At 43.5% G+C, this 19815-nt stretch overlaps 2 protein-coding genes across 8 annotated transcripts in view; one reads left to right on the top strand and one right to left on the bottom strand.

Moving 5' to 3' along the window:
* The window catches only part of METTL5 (methyltransferase 5, N6-adenosine), a 15264-nt gene extending 14475 nt beyond the window's left edge, over positions 1 to 789 (top strand). For all 6 annotated transcript variants that reach the window (XM_075933601.1, XM_075933602.2, XM_075933596.2 and 3 more), the window contains one exon: positions 666 to 789. In XM_075933601.1, coding sequence (XP_075789716.1) covers positions 666 to 719 — 54 coding nt within the window. In that variant the 3' untranslated portion in view covers positions 720 to 789. The remainder of the gene's footprint in view (positions 1 to 665) is intronic.
* SSB (small RNA binding exonuclease protection factor La) lies at positions 441 to 19815 on the bottom strand. Of its 2 annotated transcripts, none has more exons than XM_075933594.2 (12): positions 19659 to 19815; positions 10554 to 10628; positions 7251 to 7354; positions 5871 to 6045; positions 5524 to 5631; positions 5313 to 5413; positions 5044 to 5115; positions 4914 to 4956; positions 2853 to 2993; positions 2101 to 2287; positions 1799 to 1933; positions 441 to 887 (listed from the first exon to the last, which is right to left on the bottom strand). In XM_075933594.2, the coding sequence occupies exons 2-12, from the start codon at positions 10617 to 10619 to the stop codon at positions 790 to 792; spliced, it is 1230 nt and encodes a 409-aa protein (XP_075789709.1). In that variant the 5' UTR covers positions 10620 to 10628; positions 19659 to 19815; the 3' UTR covers positions 441 to 789. The 2 variants fall into 2 exon arrangements, with proteins under 2 accessions (XP_075789709.1, XP_075789710.1); XM_075933595.2 differs by lacking the exon at positions 19659 to 19815 and adding an exon at positions 14592 to 14614.

Raw genomic sequence — 19815 nt, 5'->3', positions numbered from 1 at the left:
AGGGCTACAGGAGTTTTATTTCAGTGAACCTATCCTTACGCTGATCAGGAAATAGATTAACTAAGCTAGGGGTGAGCCAGTGGGCCACTGACACTTTATTTACCTGCTTCTCCACAGGCATGGTTGATTGGAGGTCCTGTTGGCTGCGGATCACTGTTCCCAGTCAATGGGAGCTGCGGGAAACAGTGTTCTAGTCTGAACCACTTCCCATTTGCTGGAAACAGCACTCTGCCATGAACAGGACCTTCAAGCAGTCATACCTATGGAGGCGCAAGTAAACAAAGCACTAGCTGCCCACCAGGAACTAATCTTGGTGAACCGCATCCAGGCAGAAGACTGGTTATTGCTCACTGATGGTCTAAACTAAGTAGCATGTACACACTTTGACAGAATTCTGTCACTAACATTCATAAACTTGAAGTGGACATTCAACTCTCCACAATTTTTAAATATGGAATTTTATTCTGTTTTTGATACAATTTCAAAATTAGATTCAGGAATAGACCCTCCCTTTATACAGTTGACTCAATACCAGAAATAGTGAGAAGATCTGACAGAATAAGCAAAACTATAAATATTTTAAAAAAATCCATATTGGCATGTTAAGGTCATGCATCTGGAAAAAAAAAGTATCGCAAAATAAAAAAGCTTTCCTCTCATTACAGGTGGATATCGAAGTGGATTTAATAAGGTTTTCCTTTGAAAAACTTCCAAACTGAGGAATGGCTTAAAACCTATTTAAAATGGATTAATAAAAACTCAGTGTTTGTTTGTTTTTAAAGAACATGATCACTGATCTCCAGCTCCATTTTCTGTTTTCAGCTGTTTTGATGCAGGTTCTTCTTTTTCATTCTCTTCTAGTGGTCTTTTCTTGGGACTTGCTGGCCCTGTAAGAGTTTTTATAGTTATACACTTATGGAACTGGTGGAAGTTTTATATTACTTTAAAGACTATGTCTCTCCAGCTTAAAGCATACAATCTTTCATATTGCTGCCTATGAACAGACTGCCTTGAAATCAGTGCTTTGCATATTGCCTATGGAACAATTCTAGGGGATCAACAGCTGCTATGTAACACTGATGAATCAACTCAGACCCATCCATGACTTGTTTCCAGAGGATTTGCACTACATAGTATAACTCAAGAGGAGCACCCAGAATTCTTCCAGTTTAAAAAACAGTAACAATATTGGTCATTAAAAGAGGTATGGTAGGTGAGGTAATTTTCTCTTTACTGGATTAACAGATGTTGGTCCAATAAAAGGTATTACCTCATTCTCCTCATCTCTCTAGTATCCTAAAATCAGCATAGCTAGCACGGCACTGCAAATTACAATGGAAGATAGACTTCCTTTAGTCAGACACCCAAAATCTCAACAGGAAAAGACGAGAGTCCACAATATGGAAGAGTTAAAAACCACTGTTCTGGGCCACGGACAAAATGTTTCTCCTACCATGCTGAGATAAGGGCATTCATTTACTTAGGGTAAATTAATCATATTTTCCAACAACTGTATAGTGCTAAGCAAGTTTAGGACAGAACGATATAGTCAGCTACTATCCTTTCAGTTAAAGCTGCTTTGTATTGCCCTGTACATGCTCAACTCTGCAGATCAGTCCTTCATTTCACAAATCTCCACAAGAGCAACAGTCCTGAGAACATAATTAAATTTGAATGATCAGGAAAACTGCTTTGGGGGCTTTTTTGTTATAAACCAACTTGACCAGTTTCTAGAGAAATCATTGCAAAGGATTTCCCAGCAGCCCATAAAAGTCATCATATGCACAAGATGGCTCACCTCTTTTAGCATTCTCTTCACCCTCTTCATCCTCACTCTCAAATTTTATTTTCTTGCCCTGGAACTGTACTTTCCCTTTGTTCTGTGATCCCTGGGTTCCTTTGCCACCTCGTCCTTTACCTTTAAATTTGTGACCTGTTAAAATGTACAAGATAAAGAACTTGGAAGAACTATGAATTAGTCATTTACTAAATCTAAAATGATTCAAAACTGTGTGCACCATCTGACAAGTTAATTGTAATAATAGAACTTCTATGAAAGTTATCCAAGTGGTATTCAAATTAGTCAGAAGGGGAAATCACCTTTTGCTTTCCATTTGTTTAATGACTCTTGCTGGCCCTCCATGATTTTTTTCAGTGCTTCTTTCTCTGCATCCCCTTCCAGCAGTTCCCATATGACATCTCTGTTGCGTAACTGTAAGTTCCCATTATTTGCTTCTTCGGCTTTATCCAGTGCTTCTTTTGCCTTATCTTTAAATAGGATAATTCCCTAAGATAGAAACAAGCATACTTTGCATTATGGACTCTTCCCAGTGCAAAAGCACTAACATGATTGCAGCTGGAGTATCACCTACCATGGAGTGTTAGTGACATAACCGTCTATGTGCATAGCGAAGTAATTAAGAAAAAGGCCAGCATTTGCTCTGATAATTCTCTCTAATCTCCTTGGAATGAGTGATGCTGCATTTAATAACTGGTCTTGTTTAACTGAGAGCTTTAAATTTAGTCTTAATTTTATGTAAATATCTATAGATATCATTGTGCAGTCCTCTATGGCTCTAGGTTAGCCATAGTCCAAGTATAACTGCCCTGGAAGAGTCTCACATTAATGCTGCTACTTCTTACTCAGACCCCTTTCTAACAGCAGTTACTCTGGAAACCTGAATAAATAAGCTAATTATTTTCTTCCAAGCGCTATCATTTCTGCATTCCTTAAGTCCCCAATAGAAGGTGTAATATACCATTGCCAAATTAATCAGATACTTAAGCAGCATTCAAATACCAGACACATTTTACACAAGACAAAAATTAATCTCATCCGAGAGCGTTCTGACCTCTTTCGCCCCTCTGACAAAATCTATCCATTTAATTTCTCCGTGGTCAGAAAAAACTGCATGAAGATCCTCTCTGCAAGTCTGATCTTCTAGGTCGCCGGAGAATTTCAGCAAGCATCCTGTCTTTTCATCCAGTGATTTCTAAATACAAGAACTTTTTTTTTTAAAAAAAAATAAGGCAGCTAGAATTTGAGATTTGCACTGAAACACGATGTTTTGGGACAGCACTGAAAAGATTGCAACAATTGATAAGAGATCAAGTGCCATGGATCTAGCTGTATTGCCAGGAGGCCAAATACTTCATACTTTTCATGCCAAAGCATGTCCAAGCACAAAAGTTTTTCAGAGGCAGTATTCTATTTTCATTCTTTTCCAGACCCCCTTTTCCTAAAAGGATAATCTCAGCTTTTGGCATACATGTGCCACTAGCCTGGGGAAGGGGAGGGGCTATGACCCCAATGTATAAGTCTATGCTTTTATGGTCCGTACCACTAGAAGTGCTCGTCCCTGCCATACCTCCCTCCCCCCAAACATCTTGTCTGTTCATATATGGGATATTACCCTGGCATATTTCCCAGCTATTCAATGCTCCTCAATTAATCACTTACAGTGATATCTGTTCTACAGAGGAAAAAAAAATCAAATTAACATCTTGTAATAAATTGACAAAATTAGGTCTTGAAACTTCAGTTTAAGCAAAATATGTGTTTTTGTGTTGGAGGTCAGAATCATTGTGGAGGCAAAGTTATGCTCTGAGCCGAGTGCTCACATTTTGGGTAATGGATGGCATTCTCTATACAAGTGATTTTAAAACTATGGTCACACAGACTGTCAGGCACTGGGTCACCTTGCTCGAGGGTGACCTGATGCCCTGCAGGGGTGCTCCAGCAGGCTTCCTCCCCGTCCTGGCACTGCAGACCCTGTTGTGCCCCAGAAGCAGCCAGCAGCTGGTCCAGCTCCTAGACAGGGCTGGATGGGACTCCCTGCACTGCCTCCAACTTGGGCACCAGCTCTGGGGATCGGTACTGGTGGGCGAAAGCATTGTGCAGAGCCACTTGTGCACCTCTGCCTATGAACCAGACCTGCTGCTGGCCACTCCCAGGGTACAGTGCAGTCCACAGTGCCAGGACAGGCAGAAAGCTTGCCTTAGCACCCCTGCTACACTGCTAACTAGGAGATGGCAGAGGAAATCCCATGCCCAAACTGAGTACCAACCTGCTACCCCAACCCTGAGCCTGTCCAAACCTAGAGCCCTTCCTTCACTCCAAACACCTCATCTCTGTCTCACCCCAGAGCCTGTACCTTCAGACGGGGCCCACACTCACCCTGAAACCCATCCCCCACCCCAGTCCAGAGCTCTCTCACACCCTAAGCCACTCTGCCCTAATCCCCGAGCCTGGAACCTCCTATTATACTCCAAAACCTTCATCTTACCTCACCCCAGAGCCTGCATACCCAGGGTATGTCTAGACAACATGGCTCTGTCGCCAGAGCCATGTAGATTAGTTTACTAGACATACCCAAATGAAGTGGTAATTTAAATAATCGCTGCTTCATTTAAATTTAAATGGCTGCCATGCTGTGCCAATCAGCTGTTTGGCAGCACAGCGCCGTAGAATAGATGCTCCACAGTCGACAAAGCCATTTGTCGACCTCCTCGTTATGCCTCTGGCGACACAGCCATGTAGTCTAGACATACCCCTAGATAGAGCCCTCTCCTCCGCCGCCCTGCCCCCCCCCACCAACCCCATCCCAGAGCTCTCACTCTAGTCAAAATATAATTATTTTGGGTCATGGGCATTAACCATTTTCTTCAACTGGGTCACGAGGAAAAAAGTTTGAAAACCCTATAATGTTAGGGTTCAGAGTTACAAAAAAAAAAAATCACAAACCACCCACATACACAACCACCACACACACACCACCACAGTAGTAGCAGAAGTAGGTTTAGTATTTACCAGTGATATGAAAACAGTATCAAAAACAGGCTTGACCATTATCAAAGTAGATTTATTGTAACCTTGTCTAGCTACACTTCCAGACCATTCAAAAGGTACATACCATTTCAGCATCTTCTGCTTGCTTCTGTTTTTCTTCTTTCTCCCTGTAAGAGTTCAGATCACAGTTGGTTAGAATATAATGAACTAGGTAGGATAAGATGCTTCCTTATTAAACAATAGCCTAAGCTTACTGTTTTGCCTTGGCTTTAGCCTCTGCTTTGTTTTGTTTCCTCTCTTCATTCTTCTTTGTGAAGTATTCCTCCCTTCAATAGAGGTATCCATTAAGTTAATGCAACCAATAAAAACGTCTTTTTTTTTAAATAATCTAGAAGTTTCTTTGGCTACTACTGTCTCTTTAGCCCTGAAGTATCTTTATAAATGGAACTGCGCATATCAAGCAGTACTGAAGATCAGTTTGAACTGATGCCTGTATTGCCATACTGAAGTGAAGGTGACTTACTTGAGAAGTACAATCAGCTCTGTGTCTTTGTACTTTTGATTTGGTATCTCTCTGAACGTCTTAGCAGATTCAGCACTATCAAATACTGCAAAAATTGATCCCTATTGAATAATTGAGGAATATTAAGAGTTAAAGAGATTAATGGAATGTTCTGTAGGAGCCTCAGTTTTTTACAACTAACAAAACATCAGTTATTGTAATACAAGATTACCTTAAATGTTTTATTCAGTGTTCTCCTCATTTGAATGTTTTCTACTGAGCCTTTACCTTCTAGCCATTCTTTGATATCATCAAGTGTTGCATCCATTGGAAAGCCTTTCTGCAAAGTAATATTAAACTTCAAATTACTACATGAAAAAGCACCTAGGAAATTCCCATTGACGAATGTATAGTTATATACCTGATTTGTACTTTTCAGTCATAATAGTTACTTTAAACTTATGCCATGCCTTGTTTTAAATTAACAAGCTCAGCAACAGAATCACAATTTCATTTAGGTTAAAGCTTTTTAAGTAATAACCTGAAAGTAATACAGTAGACTAAAGTATGAAAACTTACAATATATACAGATCTGGTTTTAATTGCACTTTTATACTGGTCATTCACTTCAGGAAGGGGTTTGCTTGGAGATCTTCTGATTTTCGTTTTGTCTTCACTTATTTCCATAAGCCCAGATTTAGATTTTCTCAGTGCTTCTATTATAACATTGAAGTCTTTTGATAGATTGCTTAACCTATGGAGAAAACACAGCACATCAAACAGGTCCACATTAGGAATACAGAATCCTGCTTAAGCAGTTAGGCATTATACTTAACTGGTTAACCAATTAACAGGAGTGTGGGGGACTGCCCGGCCCTGCCTATGGTGGGTCATACCAGGCAGGGGCTGCTCTGTGGGACTTAAGCAGACAGGGAGCTGCTCCAGCCACCACCAGTTAACCAGAACCAGTAAACATCACGGCTACGTCTAGACTACATCCCTTTTTTGGAAAAGGATGTAAATTAGACTTATCACAATTGCTAATGAAGCGGGGATTTAAATCCCCACTTCATTAGCAATTGCAATAAGTCTAATTTACATCCCTTTTCCGAAAAAGGGATGTAGTCTAGATGTAGCCCACTTGTTAAGGGTGATGCTTACATTCCTAGTCCACATACTTCATCTCCAGCATTATTTAGTTACTTGAGTTGTACATACAAACTAAGGATATGACCCCCTGATAAATTATGCCAATTCAACTTGTTTCAGGCTGAACTAGCTCCTGTTTGTGTGCTGGCCAGGTTGTTGGTGGGGACGGGAGGTGGTGCTTAGAAAACTGGGACATTCAGGACTTTTACATTGGCTTATAGCTTCTTGGGTTTTTTTATTGGCTCCTGGAGTCCAGCCAATAAGGATGGAAGTTTGACTCCAGTTATCTGATTGCAGTCCAGTTAGCCTGTGATTATGCACACTAGCAGCATGCACGTAACTGTGAAGGGAAGTACCAAGGGCCAGGAGGCAGGGATAAGGGGAAGGGGGGGGGGGGAGAAGAGAAGCCTAACGAGGGTGAAGAGCAAGGGGAAGTACTGGAGACATGTGAAGGCACAAGAAGCCACGGAGCATGGGGAAGCATGTTGGGTGAAGGGCAAGAGGTGTTACAAGGGGAGAAACAAGGAAATGGGATAGATGTCGGGGCAGTGCGCCCACAAAATTCACTGCAGGGGATTCAGTCATACATTGGAGTTGTTGTTTTTGTTGGGATTTGCTTGTTTTCAGCCTTGTTTAGAAACAGGGATGTGTGCGCATTTCAGTATATTTTGAAAGTTGGGGGGGTTTTATGTACAGTGAGAGATTTCTTATGTAGAGTGAGAGAAAGTAGGCAACCCTGCCCTTAATTCAGACAATATGGCTATTAATAAGGCACCTGGCCATCCAAAAGTTATTTGCACTTTGTTTTACCTGTTGAATTTGATCATTATTTCTAAAGGCACCCAGCCATCATCCAATTTGACCTGCTCCTTTAGGAATTTGTCTCTTGGTAGGTTGTGATCACCAAAATAGTACTGCAAAATAAAGACAGATTTGTCCTAGACTGTTGAAGCATAATGAGCTTTATTTCTATTAGAGAATTTGATAGCAACTTGATGCAGTAATGAAATAATGGAAGTTTGTCATGGTCTTTTACACCAAAATCATAGGTGTTCTGAATAACTAAGTTTAAAGATCCCTTTAACTTAGAAAAGTTCTCCACTTCCTCCAAATCTAATTGCAGATAGTTGACCCATCTAAAGAGTAATTTTATCTAGTAGGACAGTAGGCAAGCTTGCAGTGATAATCTGTCTTGGCTGAGCACATACAGGGAGACTTTTGATCTGATAGCATTTAGACAAATTAATGTCATTACTAGTCAAAACGGATATCCTAATATATTAGCTTTACATTTTAGTTAAAAAATTCAAACAGATGAAATGTAGCATTTGTGCTGTCTGTTAAGATCTATATGGGCCACTCAAAACCCATTCAGAAGCTTCTAACTAGGTTTTTGGAGGTTCTGTTTTGCTAGTTTTACTACCATTCCCATTTGGCCCCTTCAGCAATCCACAGAATGGTCTGCTCCTTTAAGAATTTCAGCAGAGGAGTTTGTAAGGACAGTTTCTTGCTATGAGTCAATCCAAATATCAAACAAATTATGCTGCAACAGTCAACATGGAGATATTTCATTTATCTCACTATAGCAGCATTAGTTACATTGTGCATATATTATACAATCAAATTATGCCTGTGTTAATTGTAGTAATAGGAGATTAAATTCACATAACAAATTTCTCATTTTCTTTATAACAGTTCCTTCCCCTCACCTCAGCATTTTTTCTGAATTTCACAGCACACCTATTACTACTAATACATGGGTTGATTAAAAAAGCACCACAAGGACATTTCTATCATATCTACTACTCTAGACCTTTAAAACTTGTGATTGGGATATAAAAAATAGTTGATGCCTTATGTCCAATTATGATTCTTCAGTCTAATTCAAATGGACTTTTTCTAATAATAAAACAGGACTGCAGGGTAGTATGGACAGTGATTCTCAACCACGGATATATGTAACCCTGGTGATATGCAGAGGTCTTCCAGGAAGTACATCAACTCATCTAGGTATCTGACTAGTCTTAAAAGGGCTACATAAAAAAGCACTAGTGAAATCAGTACAAATTAAAATTTCAAACAATAACTTGTTTATACTGCTCTATAAACTATATGCTGGAATCTAAGTACAATGTTTACAGTAATTCCTCATTTAACACGGTAGATACGTTTCAGAAAATGATCGTGATAAGTGAAAACATGTTATGCAGGATCAATTTTCCCATTGAAAATAATGGAAAAGGTGGGGGTTGCATTTCAAGTTCACGTGCACTCACAGCTCCAGCCTGCATTTGTTAGCAGCTGGGACTGGGACATAAGGTTGGGGGAGAAAGGGGACTGGGTTATAGCAAGGAGGGGAGGTGTTTGGTTCTGGAGAAGGGAAGGGAACGGAAGGGAAGGGGGCTTGCAGCCGGCAGCTGGGTTTCCCCAGCTGGCCAGTCACCTGCACGAAGCTTTCCCTGCAAAGTGGCAGAGGTTCTCCGCTCACCGCGCAGTTCCCCGGCGACCCCCTCTGGCCGGGTGCCTCACTCCCTCTCCTCTACCCCCTGCTTGCAGCTGGGTTTCCCCAGCTCACCTGTCACCGGCAGCTGCGCGTGGCTTCATCTGCCTCCTTACAAAGCGGCGGAGCTTCGCCGCTCACCGCGCAGTTTCCCGGTAACTCCCTCTGGCCAGATGCAAGGCATCTGGCCAGAAGGGGTTACCGGGGAAAAGCAAGACAAGCGGAGAACCTCTGCCGCTTTGCAGGGAAAGCCTTGCGCAGCTGCTGGCCACCAGCCGGCCCTAAGGGAAAGTGTGTTATTGCAGGGATGGGTCGTGTTATTTGAAAAATGTCCCCCTCCCCCCCCCCCAAAAAAAAATAATGCTATCGCGAAAACTTGTTAAGTGGGCACATGTTAAGCGAGGAATTACTGTACATTCCAAGTGATTTTATAACTGTATGGTAAAAATAAGACAGTAAGTTATTTTTCAGTAGGAGTATGCTGAGAGACAAAACCAGACATAAAAATAGAAATGTAAGTTAGTACAGGCAGTCCCCGGGTTACGTACAAGATAGGGACTGTAGGTTTGTTCTTAAGTTGAATTTGTATGTAAGTCGGACCTGGTACATATTGTAGGGGAAACTCTAGCCAAACATTTCTCCAGAGCTCAGTTTTATTCTCCCACACCTCACTTTCCTCAGTCCTTTATTCTCAAGTTGAGGTGTCTGCTGAGAAAAGCCGCTCCGTGTCTCCCTGGTCTGCTGGGGGGAAGCAGCTAGTGCGGGGTTGCCTCACCCCATTTGTAAGTAGGGATCCGATATAAGTCGGATCCATGTAATCCGGGGACTGCCTGTACAGAATTCTCTAGTCCGGAAACATCCATCATCCAGAATGATTTTAGTTAGTCAGATGTCCCCTTTTCGTGAGTGTGGCCAAGTTTCCTGCAATCCTATAAAGTTTGTTGACAGCCTCCAGTCCTAGCTTTCAGTGTTCTGTGCTGTTATTTAGCTCTAATTTACCCTAAATGTCCTATAATAGTCCAGTAAGCAGTGGAAGTATTGGTAATGCTGTTAGACAATATTGAGCTCCCATGGTCTGGAAAATTCTCTGGTTCAGAACCAATCAGGTCTCGAAAGTGCCAGACTAGAGAGGTTCAACCTGTAGTTTGAGGTGAAACAGATGTATGCAAGACAAAGCAGGGTTCTGAAAAGGGTGCAGTAATCTGGAAAGATTGAGTGTGACTTGTAGAGATAGCATGGCAAACAAAAATCAAGACATTTAACTTAAGTGTAATAACCAAGAAACTACCATTTTTATAACCTTGCTCAGATAACACATTAATGTCTCTCTATGTGCATAGATAGGGAATAACTCCGACAGTTACATTAAGTTAATATTTTGATTTGTTTAACAGTCTACAACTTTTTGCCAGCTTGTAAGGTGACTAGTACTTTTAAGTTCATAAATTCACAAAATAAACACTATCATGGAACCATGACAAACGTTTTTAGAACCAGTTTTGAAGACTGACGCTTAAGTATTAGGTTTAGCATTTTTGTTTAGAATAGCTAAACTGTTAATCTGTCTAGTTAACGAGAAACTGATTTAACATCTAGTATTAAAATAAACGTACCTCAATTTGCTGACAGATCTTGTTTTCCAGAATAGACATATTTTCACCCTCTCCATTTTCAGCCATTTTAGCAATCTGTATTGACAAACCATAGAGTGTAGTATTACTTAGTATTGTTTCATCACAAATTTTACAAATCAAGAAACTCATTAAGTGAAATGTTTATTCTGGGCAACAGCAAGATCATATAAAATAAAGGTAAATTATTTATACATTTAAGACATCTATTAAACTTAGAACGTGAACTCAAAACCTGAGCTGAGTTAGTCAGCATACAAGATAAATAAGACAAAGTATCAAATCAACATGCATTTTCAATTATAAAATTTAAAAAACAAAGCAATTTCACATCTTTCCAACAGTGATGTTAGACACACAAGGGCTGTGTCTACACTGGTCAGCCGCTTTTCCGGAATAAGCTGCGAGCTGTCTACACTGGCCCTTGAATTTCCAGAAAAGCAACGATGCTCTACTGTACAAAATCAGCCGCTATTCCAGAAAAACTATTCTGCTCCCGCTCGGGCATAAGTCCTTATTCCGGAACACTGTTCTCGAAAAGGGCCAGTGTAGACAGCCCAGTAGTCTTTTCCGGAAAAAAGCCCTGATCACGAAAATGGCGATCGGGGCTCTTTTCCGGAAAAGCGCGTCTACATTGGCCACAGACGCTTTTCCGGGAAAAGGACTTTTCCGGAAAAGCAGCCTGCCAATGTAGATGCACCTTTTCTGGAAAAACTGAAAACGGAATAGTATTCCGTTTTAAGCAGTTCTGGAAATTCATGCCAGTGTAGACACAGCCAAGGTGAGTGTGGTAATTAACTTCACATCTGAAGAGCTGCATATGGCTCAAAAGCTTGTGCCTCTCTCCAACTGAAGTTAGACCAATATAGTACTTCACCCACTTTGTGTGTGTAACATCCTGGGACTGATCAAGCTACAACTGCATTGCATATAACAGTGATTTAGACATTTAGCCATTTAATGTTTAGCAAACTTCATCTCATGGGAAATCTGGCACCATCATGCGGACACAAGTTTTAATAAAATCCAGTTTTGCTCAGTATATTACACAAGCCACTTAAACAATAGGGAAGAGTTAGACTGGGGCTCTCCACAAAATTTTTGGTGGCCTTGCAGTTGTTAATTATAGGAAAAACAAATATGTCCAAACATACTAATTTATTTATGTAGGGTTGTTTTGAAGACTGAGAAATAATGTTCGGCAATTCTTTGCTGAACCTAAACAGCAGAGAAACACAAATAAGATGTTTTTCATGGCCATTGCACTGTTTGCTCAAGGTAGAATTTAAAAGTTGCGTCTGAGCCAACTTGAATAGACACAAACTACTAGCTCAAGTTAAGAGATGTCTTAAACTTCAGCTGGCTGACCTGCTGAGTTATGGATTGAAAGCTCAAATGCTGCTGGTGCAGAAGTTAGTACTGCAATGAGAATGCAGCTATAGACTTCATCTAAACAAATACTTTGCTTCAGTTTTTAACAAGGGTAATGAGAAGATCGGGGCAGTGCCAGGAGGCTGAATGGGAACTAGGGATGTTATATAGCAGGTAATAGACTAGCTGGTGAACTGCATGAATTCTTAGTGCACTCTGGCTCCACTCCTGGGAAGTCCCATGTCACCCCACACTGCTATCTCTGGTGGGAGCCAATCTGCAAGGGGAGACAGTTTAAAAACCAGTTCCCCTCTCAGACTGCTGCCTGCCGCCCCATGCTGCTGCCTTTGGTACAGAGGCAGCAGCATGGGGTGGTAGCAGCCTTTGCGTGTAGGAGAGGCTTCTGGGAGGGGAGAGGGGGGTGGAATGAGAAGAGGCTGCTCCAGTCTCTGTCCGCGGGGAACTCCGACCCACACGGAAAGGGGCTGCTGCTGGAGACTGCCATGGGCAGAGGCTTCCCCCCACCCTTGCTGCCTCTGATACAGAGGCTGCAAAGGGGGGGAAATGTAAATTGTCAACTAGACTAACCAATAAGCCTAGTCTTATTGGTTAGTTGTCTACTCCTAATGGGAACAATGATATAGAAGCAAAAATTACTCCATCCAAGGTAGAAACCAAACTCAAACCATTTAATGGGACCAATTCAGGGAACCAGATAATCTCCATCCAAGAATATCCAAACAGGCACACGAAATTATAAGACCAACAGCATGGGGTTTTAATTAATCTGTATACTTGGAAAATCAAACCTGTAGTTAGAAGGGAGTAGGAGGGGACATGATAGGGGAAACTATGAGCCTATTAGTTTGACCTCAATTATATGCAAGATCTTAGAACAATTTTTGAAAGTGTAGTTAACAAGGACTGAAGTAATTGGGATAAAATACAATACAGGTTGAAACTCTCTAAACTGGTTCTCCGGTCTGGCAACATCCATGGTTGAGCATGGATGTTGCAGGAACAGAGTCCTGGTGGAGGACCAGAAGCAGGGACTCCTGCAGGGGCCAGCAGGCTGCCCACAACGAGTTGCCTGGTGGGTCTCAGATCCCTGGCAGTGGTGCGCTGTCTGGGAGGCCAGTGGGCCAGGCCACAGGGGACAGCAGCAGGGGTCCAGAAACGGCCTCTCCTGGTCCGGCAAAATCCCTCCTCCGGGACAGGTCAAGTCCCAAGAGTGCCAGACCAGTTAGGTCCAACCTGTACAGTTTTACGAAAGAGAGAAATGCCAGACCAACCTGATCATTGAGAAGATAACTAATTTTCTGTACAAATAAAATGCAGTAGATCCAGCCTACCTAAGTATCAGTAAAAAGCATATGATGCATGTCCACATGGAAATAAATTAAAATGGAGAAGGTCAGGCATTAATATGGGAATCTAAAGATGAATAAAGAGCCAATTAAATAGGAGAATGAAATGAATCATGCTGAAGGATGAATTGTCAGGCTGGAAGGAGGTTGCTAGCCCTCAAGAATCAGTCTAGATCAATTTTATTCAACATTTTCATTAGTGACATTGGCACAAAAAGTGGGAGAATGGTAATAAAATATACAGATGATATAGAAAGTTGAATTTGTTGCCAATACAGAGAACCAGAATATCCTAGAAGATCTGGATGACCTTGAAACTGGAGTTATAGAAAAGGGATGAAATTTAATAGTGCAAAGTCATGGACTTTGTTTCTAATAAAAATAAGCTGGGAATGCAATGGCTGAAAGCAACAGAAGAGAAGAAAATCTGTATGTACTGATTATTATAGGACTATAAGCCACCAAACATGTTGTGTAAAAGACTAATGCAATCCAATGATGCAGAGGCAGATATATCCTATGTATATGCAGAGGCAATAGAGATTAGGAATGTCAACATGTAGTTAGAGGCAGCAAGAGGGAGGCGGCGGCGCAGGCCCATATACAGAGTGGGGATGGTGCAAAGGGCGCAAACACACTGCACCCTCCCATGGTTCCCCAAGTAAGCCTGCTCCAGCCTGGGTTTTTTTTGTGTGTGTGTGTTTTTTTTAATTTTGAGATTTAAAGTGTGTGATATCCCCACCATAACCTTATCTGTCCTCTTTGCATAATGTCCTAGTACATCAAAGCCACACATTAGTATTACAGACTTTCTAAGTAGGGATGTAAAATTTCAATTATTTGGCTAATCGAATAGTCAATGCAATTTGCATCAACTATTCATTTAGGTTACTACGGGTGCTTCCGCCTTCCCCAGGGCTGTTGCTACACTTCACAGGCTTCTCTAGCCCCACCTCCCACAACCCCCCTCTCTTGCTGCCTCTAATACAGAGACCGCAAAGGGACAGAAATGTAAGTTGTTGACTAGATTAACCAATAAAGCTTATGTGGCCTGCAATGCACAAGTCAGTCTAGATCAGTGGTCTCCAACCTTCTGGGGCTCCTGTGTGCCTGAGGGCGTGCCCCCCATGCACCGTGCGCCCGGGCCAGCCCCGATCACTCAGCAGGTGCACAAATGCCCCAGCGGGTGCCATGGTGCCCGCGGGCACCACATTGGGACCACTGGTCTAAATCTGCAGTTCCCAACTGCCTGGTCGCAGACTGCTACTGGTCTGTGACTCACTGTCTGCAGGGCTGCAATGGCTGCCAGGGTTCAATCCTACTGTTCACAGCAGCTCAGGTCTGGCAGCCATGGTGGCTGAGGCTCGGCAGGAGGCGGCAGAGCTGAAGGCGCCATCTTCCCTCCTCTGCACATAGGGACGGAAGGGGCACAAAGGAGGAGGGCGCACGCGCACACACACTGCCAAGGAACACTCCCACCACTAGCGCTGAAGTGGTGGCAGCAGGAGAGACCTCCCTCCTTCCTCAGTAATGGCAACCAGCCAGGACTCCATTCTCTCCCTTTCTACCCATGGAGATGCAAGACACACTTAGGGAGGGAGGGGATGCAGAGGAGAGAGCAAAGGTGTGGGGCAAAGGGATGCTGGGTGAGGGCATGGTGAAGTCACAGGGCAAGAGGGTGTTGGAATGGGCTACAGGGGTCAGAAGTTAAAGGGCATGGGGCATAGGGTTGGGGGTCAAAGGGTGTTAGGCAAGAGGGAGCAAGGGGCTGGGTTGGGTCAAGCCGGTCAGGTAAAATTTGCATAATGAATATGCAAATAAAATGTTACTGGTCCACCAAAAGTTTGTGAATGAGTTGGCTGGTTCCCGGGCATAAAAAAAGATTGGGAACCACTGGTCTAGATGATCATGATGGTCCTTTCTGGCCTTAAAAATAGGGATGTGAACAACTAGTCGCTTCTCCCCCCACCGCCTCTATCAGGAAGATGCAGCAATGAGGGGCGGGGGGGGGGGGGGGGAGGAGGGTGCTTCAAAGCAGCAGTGCCACATGAAGCTTGGGCCAGTTTTGAAATCCCATGTGCAGCCCAGGGCCAGCTGGGAGTTCCCAGCTGGCTCAGGTTGCACGCAGTGTTTCAAAGCGGCAGTGCCGCATGGAGCCCGGGGTCAGCTGGGGACTCTCTCACAGACCCCAGACTCCAAGCAGCGCTGCCACTTTAAACTGCTTGAGTTCCCCGCTAGCTCCATGCTCCCCGCAGCGCTTTCACCTTTAAAGTGTAGCAACAGCCCTGGGGAAGGCGGAAGCACCATTATAAAGCTAACTGAATAGTTGATGCAAATGGCATTGACTATTTGATTAACCAAATAATGGAAATTTAACATCCCTACTTAGAAAGTCTGTAAAAATCTGTAAAGGTATCATACCAATGTGTGGTTTTGATGTGCTAGGACATTATGCAAAGAGGACAAATAATGTTAGGTTGGGGATATCATATTTTTTTTATTTTGAAGTAAAATAAAAGAGGTTAGTGAGCCACTCTGCCCACTTTTAGTTCATGCCTTTTCAGAATGTGCAATCTTAAATAACTGTTAACGTTTTTGGGTAATTACCATAGTTTTTAAAAAAAGTTATCTGTGTAACAGCCAGTTTTCTCCCTCCACTGTTTCTAGCGCCTCACCTACAATTTCCATGAATATAGAATGCACTGGCTGCATGCTACTCCTTCTACTGGAATAACTGATATAATACTCCACGGCTATGTCTACACTGGCATGATTTTCTGGAAATGCTTTTAATGGAAAAGTTTTCCATTAAAAGCATTTTCGGAAAAGCGCGTCTAGATTGGCAGGACGCCATTTTCGCGATCGGGGCTTTTTTGTGGAAAAGAAATCGCTGCTGTCTACACTGGCCCTTTTCCGCAAAAGTTTTTCGGAAAAAGACTTTTGCCCAAACGGGAGCAGCATAGTATTTCCGCAAAAGCACTGACAATCTTACATGAGATCATCAGTGCTTTTGCGGAAATTCAAGCAGCCAGTGTAGACAGCTGGCAAGTTTTTCCGCAAAAGTAGATGATTTTGCGGAAAAACTTGCCAATCTAGACACAGCCCACTATGTTAGAACATGCTGATCTTAAAATTTGCAATTCCAGTAGAGATCTCTGGAGGCAAAATAAGAATAACTATATCAGCATATACCTTCAACACAGATGCATATATACCAAAGGAAGGGATTTTTCCCTATGCCTGTAGGAACAGCTCCTCCTCCCTGAACAGTAGCTGCTATATTGATTGAAGCATTCGTTTATCAGTGTAGCAGCGTGTACACTGGAGGCTCAGGTCAGCAAAACTATGCCATGACCAGCATAGCTATGCTGGCCTAACCTAGCAGGCCAAAGTTTTATTAGTCCTTCTGTTTAGTTTATCCTATACTCTCATTCAATTGCACTTCTTAAATCTTGAGTCCATAAACAAACTTGTTAGGATAGCTACTTTTACCACCATCAAAAATAAGTTGTTCCTTGATTACCTTTTCAGTATACACTTGAAAATGGTGAATGGGCAGCAAGCTCACACTAAGGTCTCATACAGAATGTAAAATGCAGACTTTGTGCACACTTTTGGCCAGATTCCTATTAGAAACAAGGATGAGGCCTTTTATCTGGTCAAGCTGCCAATGTTTTTGTACTAAAACAATTTTGATACTGAACAGTCTTGTCATATCAGTAAATGGTTCAAGCACATCAGAGGAGAAATTCTTCTAGTCAGCCATGACAGCATAAAGCTACATGAGTGCTGATTGGAGTTAGCATTTTACCAGCATAAAAGTGCCTTGTACTAGGGATGTTAAAATGTGTTTATTCTAGGAATGTAAAATCCTTTTTAAAAAGTTAACTGGTTAAACTATGTTTAATCCATTAACTGGGATCTTGGAGAAGGAGGTTGCTCCACTCCAGTCCAATCTGCCACACGGTGGGCTAGAACAGACACTCGGCCTGTGGTGTGACGGGCCTTGGCTGGGCCATATTGCCCACAGCACACTGGGCCTGCTCAGGTTGAGCACTGGTTAACTAGTTATCTGGTAAGGCAAATGCTTACCATATAATCAGCTTAACCCTTTATATCCTCAGCTGATATACTCTTACATACTAAAATTAGGCCTCTGTTTAGCCACTGCTAGCTTAATAATATTGTTTCAAAATGATTGGGTTAGCTTACTCTAGTGAGGGAAATCGTTAATTGAATCATTTTTATATCAACATCTTCTTTGGCAATGTGGCTCTAAATGCATTGGCTGTAACCAATCATATTAGCTGTAGTACACAAAATATAGCCTGGTGGACTTAAGCATACTTCTAAGTAGGGATGAATGGACAACCAAGAATCTCTAACATCTTGGATAATGTAAATCAGTCTTGTCTAGACCAGAATGCTTTAGAACTTGAACAAGATCAGTATATCTTAAAAGCAGCACACCCTTCTAGCGTGGACATGGGTATTCGGATATAGAAGTGTTTGGGCACTGAAATAAACAGCATGGTGCAAGGTAGGGATGTGAAAGTGTAACCATGTACACAGTTTTATTGGTTAACATGAATGGTTACATACAGCCCCCTCCACCACATGTTGTTGCTGCCTCTGTATCAAAGGAGTCAGATTGTAACCACTGACTTTTTTTGAATAAAGCTAGGGATGTAAAAAAGGTTTTAAAAAAGTAACTGTATAACCATTAGATATCCTAGCAGATACATGGTTACCACTTTTGTGGAGGGGTGCCCCTGGGATACCCAGGAAGCTGGCTGCCACCCCCCACTGCAGGATCTGCAGTTCAAACCTTATACTGCAGAGCTGCAGCATGCCCGCAGAAAAGTTTAACTGTAACAGAAACCAAATAAGCTAATGCTTATGGGTTAAACGGTTAAGGCACACAGCTGAACATTTATCATCATTGATGGAGCAGGAGACCTGTCAAAACACCACACCAGTGAATCTTGAATTTACTACATCACTGTCCTGAACTACTACAACACTCTTACATTCCTAGTAAACTGTGGTCTCCAACCTTTTTACACCCAAGATCACTTTTTAAATGACAGACCAAGACAAGATCTACCGCCCTGCCCCTTCCTTAAAGCTCCGCCCCTTCCTTGAAGCCCCGCTCTCTCTATTCTCCTCCTCTCCATCACTTGCTATCCCCAATCCTTATACTGCTACTTTTTTTAAAAGGTTTTTCGACATTTAGAAGTGCTCAGCCAGGGTGCACCATGCTCCACGTGGGCAGGCACAGAGGAGAAGCCGCGGATCAGCTGGAGCATGGGGCAGCCTCTTTCAGCTGAAATCCACAGTCAGCTGGCTGGGGTGTTTCAGCCCTCCTGACCTCACAGCTCCCACCATTCCTCGCAGCTACTCACCTGTGTTGTTGCTCGGTGAGTAGCTGCTCCTCAAATGAGGAAATCTAATGTAAATGTACTGTGCAGGCACGCAGCTCAGAGAGGGCTCAAGAGCTACTCTTAGAGCCCCTAACATCTACCGGTAGATCACAATCTATTGGTTGGGGACCACGGAGCATGTTATCATGTACATGGATAACCAGTAAGTCTGGGCTTATGGGTTAACCAACACAGTTATTATAACAGATATGGGTGGGTGGAGCCAGTAGCCAGCTCTCCACACCTACTGAACACTAGAGTACCCTGCCCCTACACTGCTGCCTCTGATACAGAAGCAATAGTGGGAGGGTGCGGGGAGGGACCTTAAAAGCCAGCTCCCACCTGCCCGCTGCATATAAGCATGTAACCACTAAAAGGTTCACCAGTTACACATTTACACAAACACATGTATTTTAACATCACTAATTCGCAGTAACAGGCAGTAGGTGCTCTACATCTATCCTGACCAACGGCAAACAACATAGTTAAAGCGCTCGGGTGACCCATCTACTAACCCCAGGCAAGTGCCCTTCTCCCCAACGCTGCCCAAGGAGCTGGGCTAAACCACGCTCCTTTGCCACCCGCGCCGTTCCAGCGCCCGGCGGAGCTGACGCGATGCTCCCGCGTGCCGCTTACACATACGGGACTAGCCGCCCCACACGGGCCGCTGCGGCCGCCGCGCAGCCCAGGCCCGCCGCCGCCCACGGCCCAAGCCCCGCTAGCGCCGCGCGCTCGGCGCAGGGGGCCGCCGACCGAAAGCCCGGACAGAGCGGCGGGGAGGCGCCCGCAGCGCTCCCGGAGAACGAGCAGCCCCAGCCACCCCCCTCGGGGCTCCGCACGTGGGACTGGCAGCGGCTCCGCAGCGCGCCGCGAGCCCGACCCGGGCAGGCAGCTCCAGGTTCCCGCCGCGTGGCCTGGCCACAAACCTGCCGCGGGACCCGGCGAAAACAGCACCGCACGCGCTCGAGCCTCCAGCGCCGCCGCCCCGCCGGCCCCGCCCTCTGCCTTTAAAAGCTGCGCTGAGGGTTCGACGCAGGCCGGGCTCTCCCAGCAGCCCCCGCGGCTCCCAGGCCTCGCTCCTTC

Source organism: Pelodiscus sinensis, chromosome 7, assembly GCF_052426305.1.
Source record: "Pelodiscus sinensis isolate ZL-2025 chromosome 7, ASM5242630v1, whole genome shotgun sequence".
NCBI classification, from domain to species: domain Eukaryota; kingdom Metazoa; phylum Chordata; order Testudines; family Trionychidae; genus Pelodiscus; species Pelodiscus sinensis.
The sequence above is the reverse complement of the archived record's forward strand: the minus strand, read 5'-3'. Positions and strand labels throughout refer to the sequence as shown.